Source organism: Carassius auratus, chromosome 18 (genome assembly GCF_003368295.1).
Source record: "Carassius auratus strain Wakin chromosome 18, ASM336829v1, whole genome shotgun sequence".
In the NCBI taxonomy this organism is placed as follows: domain Eukaryota; kingdom Metazoa; phylum Chordata; class Actinopteri; order Cypriniformes; family Cyprinidae; genus Carassius; species Carassius auratus.
In genome coordinates this window covers 330001-337500 of record NC_039260.1, presented here as the reverse complement: position 1 = coordinate 337500, position 7500 = coordinate 330001, and the positions used below count along the sequence as shown (strand labels likewise).

At 39.3% G+C, this 7500-nt stretch overlaps 1 protein-coding gene across 2 annotated transcripts in view; it reads left to right on the top strand.

Annotated features, from left to right (window-relative positions):
- fbn1 (fibrillin 1) overlaps positions 1-7500 on the top strand; it is a 55348-nt gene that overhangs the window by 10403 nt on the left and 37445 nt on the right. For both annotated transcript variants that reach the window (XM_026286902.1, XM_026286901.1), the window contains exons 8-14: positions 340-465; positions 2170-2295; positions 3684-3836; positions 4727-4939; positions 5262-5402; positions 5481-5600; positions 7093-7218. In XM_026286902.1, the coding sequence (XP_026142687.1) occupies positions 340-465; positions 2170-2295; positions 3684-3836; positions 4727-4939; positions 5262-5402; positions 5481-5600; positions 7093-7218 (1005 nt within the window). The remainder of the gene's footprint in view (positions 1-339; positions 466-2169; positions 2296-3683; positions 3837-4726; positions 4940-5261; positions 5403-5480; positions 5601-7092; positions 7219-7500) is intronic.

Genomic DNA, 7500 nt, shown 5'->3' with positions numbered 1-7500 from the left:
CCTTTTGAACTGTAGTGAGTAAATATTCTTTATTGTGGGTAAAACAGTGTGATTTATCCAACAGAAGATCATTTGAGTGTGACACGATCAATGACACTCATTTACTTACATCTGATTAGTCATACAGAAATAGAGCACAATCTGAAGATTATGATTTGTTTATGTCTTAACTCTTCTCAGGCTCCACAAACACACTTGAGACCAGAGCTCTGATATTTCCTCCTCGTGTTGATCTGTTTTGAATTATACACACTGATTTAAGTGCATCTGTTGTGTTGTGTTGTTAAAGCATTTCCTCTCTCTCTGTGTGTGTGTGTGTGTGTGTGTGTGTGTGTGCAGACGTGGACGAGTGCCAGGCCATTCCTGGACTCTGTCAGGGGGGAAACTGTGTGAATACCGTGGGCTCATTTGAGTGCAAATGCCCTGCTGGACACAAGTTCAACGAAATCACACAGAAATGCGAAGGTAATGACACACACAGACGTCAGAACTCATTCTTCAGCTGGAGTTTACCTCTCTTTAACATCTCAGAAGTCTCTGCTAGCGAAAGTGGAACAATCAGAGACTTCTGATAAAAAGTCAACAACATTATTACATCATCTAATGTTTTATAAATAACATTTTTAGAATGTTCAGAGAACATTCAAATGTAACATCTTTGCAAAGTGATAAAATGGAATGTTCATGTATTATCAAGAAAAAAATACTAATGGATGTTTTGAATGTTCAGAAGTAACATTTTCACAACTCAATGTTGGCAAACGTTTTTGGAACATATTTTGGGATAGTTGGAAAGAGACCAAAACCTGCAGTCAGGTCTCAAAACGAAACACTGAAACAAACAAATGAACCCTTTCTCATCAGATGAAGACTAGTGACTCATTTGAGCCTGTTTGTGTCTCTCTTGAGGTCCTTTTGGAGAATCATCTGAGCCTAAGCTCCTCTGAACATTTATCCGTGTGTATTTTTGTCATCTTCAGCTGTGAGAGTGTTTCTGGTTTAATCTGGTTTAGTTCAGCTACACATGTATGTTTTACAGTCGAATGGTAGATCTTTGACTCTCTCACATAATCTCTGTTTAATCAAACTCCATCCACAGTTCAGTGCAATCATTATGTTCATCATGGATGATGATGGTCACAGAAGACGATGTGCTGGTTCTCTTGCGGTCTGATTAGACAGCGAGTCTGAATCTTCTGTCATTATCTCAGAGCCGATGTTTTTAGGACAGACGGAGAGAGTCTGGAGAGTTTGTTTTACTTGTGTTCGATCGAACAGGTCATTACTGAACTGGAGTGAGACTCTGAAGCAGAAGCGAGTGTGTGTGTGTGTGTGTGTGTGTGAGATCCGTACCCACCCCACACCCAGAAATAAGGGCTCTGGAAAGCACCCGAGCGAGAGCCAAACTCAGACTGCTGTCCATTATTAGTCAAGTCGTATTTCACTGCGGAGAAGCTGCGGTCAGTCGTCTGACAGTAAATCTGATATTGATATTGCTCAATAATTCACATCACACAGCAGAACCCCTTCAAACGCAGCGTCCCGCGGCTGCAGGGCTGTGTAGGTGACGGGTCGTAGCTCTCTTTAGTAATCTGGGCGCCAGAATCTGAGTCTGATTGAGAAATATAACGTGAGACTTTATTTAGATTCAAAATGAGCTTGTTGAGTGTTTCTCAAAACTCACCCTCAGATCATCCCAGATGTAGATGAGTTTATTTCTTTGATCGATTCCCATTCTTATTGATTCCAATGTGCAAGTCAAACATTTAGATATCAAACATATTCATTTTGTGAACAAATAAACTTTTAAAAGGCACTTTTTGGCAGCTAAGAATAAAAAATGCGAATTGATAGCTGGGATTGACATTTTAATTTTACAAGTATCCGACTCCTGACCTTAAATATCCAATTCTGGAATTGGAATTGATTTTTGAGTCCCATCCGTAGTGAATGGGTGCCGTCAGAATGAGAGTCTGATAAAAACATCCCAATAATCCACAGCACTCCAGTCCATCAGTGAACATCTGGAGAAGACAAAACCTGAAACACATCCAGCATTAAGATGATTTTAACTCAAACACATAGAGTCTATAATCCAGAATAACACTTCCTCCAGTGAAAAAGTGTTCTGGTTAGTTTAAGTGATGCTCTGATGTGTGTGTCTCTCAGACGTTGACGAGTGCTCTCATGTCCCGGGTCTGTGCGGCGGAGGTCAGTGCTCGAACACCATCGGCAGCTTCTTCTGCAGGTGTCCAGTGGGCTTCGACACGGCGCTGGACGGCTCGCGCTGCATCGGTGAGTCTGACCCGCTCTTACCCGCTCTCACGGTCACTGTCTGATTCATCAGCCTCTCCTCCGGTCTGCTTCCTGCTGTGTGTGTTTCCTCTGTGTGTGTGTGTGTGTCTGCAGAGAAACTGTTCACATGTTCTTAACCTGTTTAATCCCACCGGTCAATAATGTGACCGTAAAGAAGGTTTTTATTTATAAAGCTCTAAAAATGTTACTCACAGGTGTTTTAGTGCATTTTCTGCAATAATAAAGGGTCACATGTTTAGTGCAAATTGTCACATGATCAGAGCAGTTGACTTCTTGTTTGTCACATTTAGTATACATTTTCAAACAAAAGTTTTTTTCTAGGTATAATAGTAACCATAGAATGTGATGAAACACGGTGCTGAGATATATAAGAATTTTGCTGACTGCAGAAATAATTTAGTTTCAGTATTCACATTATCTGACGGATCCCTGATTCAGCGAACCGGGTTCGAATGTCATTTGACTTGAACTGATTTTAACAGAACATGTACAGATTTGCTGATCAATTGCATGAAACTGTAAAAATAAGTGTTTGTGTGTGAGACCTTCAGAGGAAGCCGTCCTCTGTGTGTGTGTGTGTGTGTGTGTAAGTGGGTCAGTGGTCTTCAGCTGATGTGTGTTGGCTGTGTCTGTGTGGAAGGAATGTGCTCAATGACTCGATCCACTCCAAACGTTTCCTGAGCCAAACATCCCTCTCTTCTCCTCCATCATCACACTCCGGTCGCTCCCTCGCGTTACTTCTGCAGCTGGAGATGCTCTGTCATACACAGACTGCGCTGTCACACCGTGTGTGTGTGTGTGTGTGTGTGTGAGTGTGTGTGTGGCCACGTACCCAACGCGAGGTGACATACGCATGTACCCAGCTAACAAAAATATGCTCTAACACTATTTCTGAAAGCTCTTTGAACATTCAAAACATTTAAATATTAAAAAAAGAATTTTTTAATGAGAATGTTAAGGGAACATTCAATTGTATCATTTTACAAACATTAAAGAAACGTTACTTTTGAACATTCTCTGAACATTCTGTAACAAGTAGCAACATTTAAAGAAACATTAGATGAATGTCCAACTGAAATGTTTCAATAAATGTACACATATTATATTAATACCAACACTTTAAGAACATTATTAACGTTCTGTTAACGTTTGATCATAACTTTGAGAAAACCTTTCTCTGTTAGCTGGGTAGATGTGTGTTTGTGGATCACTAAAGGATGTTTCACAGATTCACAAATGCTTTTTAAACAGATGTTCTCTTTAGCCAATAAGATGTGAGTTTTAACCCAGCCAATCATAATACGCACACATGATCATATGAAACAGTTTGTACATGTAGAAATATTGTGAATTGTGCTCCGCTCCAGACGCTCGGACGGGCTTCTGCTACGCTAACATCGTGAGCGGGCGCTGTGCTAACCTGCTGCCGCAGCGCTTGTCCAAGAGCCAGTGCTGCTGTGAGAACAGAGGATGCTGGTCCGGATCCGCCGTCCCAGAGATGTGTCCCATCCGCGGAACCGGTGAGGAGGAGAATTCACAACACTCTCAGTCTCTCAGTTCAATTCAGACAGCTTTACTGGAGGCTTTACTTGGTTTTTATTTCATTGACATGGAAAACATTGAAGAACAGTGTTTTGAACAGGCACTATTAAAACCTTTAGTGGGACTTAACAACAACACAGAATAGCATACGCTAAATATCGGATTTGGATCAGTCTCATCTGTTCAATCCCGATAATGAGCATCAGGTCGATCCATCAATAGATTTTCTGTTATAAAGCAGCTCTCCAGTGTAGAGCCAGAGAATGACAACATCTTTTTATTAGTGGGAAAACAAGTGATAGTTTGGCTTGCAGAGATCAAAGCTTTATTTATCTCAGGATGGTTTTGATTATCATCAGTGTCACAGATATATTTGTAGAAATAGACAACAATACACTGTATGAGTCACAATTATACATTTCTCTTTTATAACAAAAATCATTAGGATATTAAGTAAAGATCATGTTCATGAAGATATTTAGTAAATCTCCTACTGTAAATATATCAAAACTTAATGTTTGATTAGTAATATTCATTGCTAAGAACTTCATCTGAACAACTTTAAAGATGATTTTCTTAATATTTAGATTTTTTTGCTCCCTCAGATTCCAGATTTACACATAGTTGTATCTCAGACAAATACTGTCCTCCTCACAAACCACACATCACTGGAGAGATCATTTATTCGAGTGGTATATAAACAGCCTAATAATCCTTAGATTAATCGATTATTAAAATAACCGTTTACTGCAGCCCTAATTATTATGGTACAGAAATTGTAACATCTTCATTCTAACTTAACTAAGTGAATAAAATGAATTGAATATGAATATAAAAACTGAATAATACTGTCTCTCTTCCCACTCAGATGAGTATCAGAGACTCTGTCTGTATAGTCCCACGGTTCCTGATCCAGACCGACCAGATCTGGTACCACTTCCTGGTCCTGGTCCGATTCCGGGTCCTCGTCCTGGTCCTGGTCCTGGTCCTGGTCCTGGTCCGGTGTTTCCTCATCAACCACGAGATCCGATACCTTTGCCGCCCACATCTGTTGACCTTCCCTCCTTCACCATCAAACCTAGTAATACACACAAACAAACACCTCTGCACTCTGTACTGAAACACTCTGAAGGGCAAAGACACACCTCACTTCCTGTTTTACATCCTTGCTGTCAGTTTGTAATATTGTCACAAATGGATTGATATAAGAAACTGTTCATATCAACAACACTTCAGTAACTTCTTACTGGCTGTGTGTCAGAATCATCTGTTCCAAATGTCAGGCAGATCTGATGAAAGAGCTGTGTGTTGAACACACTTCAGTCACTTCCTGTTTGCTTCAGAGTTAAAATGCACTTGATCAGTGAACTTTAATGAATTTTTCCCGCCTCTCTCTCTCTCAGTCATCTTGCCTCAGAACATCACCAACATGTGCGATGCGTTTCGTAACCTGTGCATCAACGGCCGCTGTGTGCCGACGCCAGGCAGCTACCGCTGCGAGTGCAACATGGGCTACCGGCTGGACGGCCGCGGTGAATGCATCGGTCAGTGTGTCGCCTGATATCAGACGTGTGGAAGGTGTCTGCGTCGAGTGTGTGATCATGTGTTGTGTGTGTGTTTAGATGCGAACGAGTGTGAGCGGAGCCCCTGTGTGAATGGGGAGTGTGTGAACACACCTGGATCCTATTACTGCCAGTGTCCCACAGGATTCCAGAGCACGGCCACCAGAACCGAGTGCAGAGGTAACCACACACACACACACACACACACACACCACATCTGCACACTAGAGATGCACAATAATTATAGGAACTAGGGGTGCATGATGTTAAATTTTTGCCGATATTTGATATGCCGATATTTTTCTAATCATTTTAGATGAAGTCGACACCGATACCGATATATGCATTCCCTTTTATTTTGAAACAACACTCAAAAGTCTCTCTGCACACAAATTACTACAAATTTTGGTTAGTTTTAAGCAAAAACATATTTGTTGTAAGTAGTGGTCGGCCGATATTGTTTTTTTGACAGCCGATGTTGATATCTTGGAAAGCAGTTAGGCCGATATAAATCCAATATAATTATTATTTTTGTAATATTAAAAAAAATATTTAAATAATTTGACAATGGATTAAAAAGTAAATGTGTAAAATAAACATACTTATACTTTAGATGATATAGGATTTTTTACATATAAATAAATATTTAATAAAAATATTATAAAAAATAAAGTAACCAACAGGGCACTCTGTAATCTGGGAAGTTTGTGTGCGATGGGAATTATATTTTTCAAATAAAGCCAGGGTAACACTCATTTTACATACAGCACACATGAAAATGATATGAATATGACAAGTGAACAAATAACAAATGCATAAAGCCTAGCATAATTTAAAAATCACAAGTTTAAAGTTAAAGCCAATATTCATTTACATAATTTAAACAAATCTTTTAATGACTAATGAACATCTACTATCACAAACCTTGCAAACTTAGTGGAATTCAGCTTTGAGATCTTGTGAAGTGTGCATTTTTATCCAGCATGATCTCGTGTTCTCTGCGAATTGAATCCTTTAATGCTGATGGCATACCGATATTTGAAAACTGCCAAATATCGGCCGATATATAGGTTGATCACTAGTAAGAAGTAATAAACTTTATTAAAGTTTTAGAGTACATTTTAAGCCTTAAGTTTTTTTTCTCAGACAAATGCAGTCGAAACCATACGATGTTAATTGTGGGTTTAACATTATTAGATGGTCTAAAGCAAAATTGCTGTACAAATACTAAAAAAATGTAAGAACTTACAAGTTTTCATAATTCATTTGAAAAAAAATTTAATATTACTGAATAGATAAATAAAATGATTTGATCATGGGTATGTTTTGATTTAAAGGTCAGATGCACTTGAACATGACACTTGTAAATTAAATAACTATTATATACACAGATTTATTTATTGATGTAAAATGTTTATTTTATTCAAACATATTATAAAAAATATTTTTTACAACTCAAACGAGTAAGTTTTTGTTTCTAATCTCTTCACAGGAGATACTTGGTGTTGTTTTCAAACATAAGATAATATATCGGTATCTGCATCAGCTATCGGTCAAAATTAGTTGAAAAATATCGGCATATCGGATATCGGCAAAATCCAGTATTGTGCGTCCCTAGTGCACACACACACACACACACACACACATGCTCACGTCTGCTCGCTTTCTGCAGATCTGGATGAGTGTGTGGCCAACGGTCGCATCTGTAACAACGGCCGCTGCGTCAACACCGATGGCAGCTTCCACTGCGTGTGCAACGCTGGCTTCGAGATCTCAGCGGACGGAAGGAACTGCCAAGGTGAGACGTTCAGTCGAGACCCACGATGCACTGCAGGTTACACACGGACATGAATGCATCCGATAGAGACAGAAACTTACTTAAAGATATGTAAGTGTAACACATTATTCAAGATAAAAGGAGTCTGATTCAACAAGCAGTATCAGAAAGCCGAGTCCTGACTGTGGCAAAAGTAGGAGCTGGGGATGGAGGAGGGTAATTTGTTCCTAAACAAGCAAAAAGGCAGCTGAATAATTGACAATTGAGCTTAAGTAGAAATGCCGTTTCGTTTTATTCCTGTAT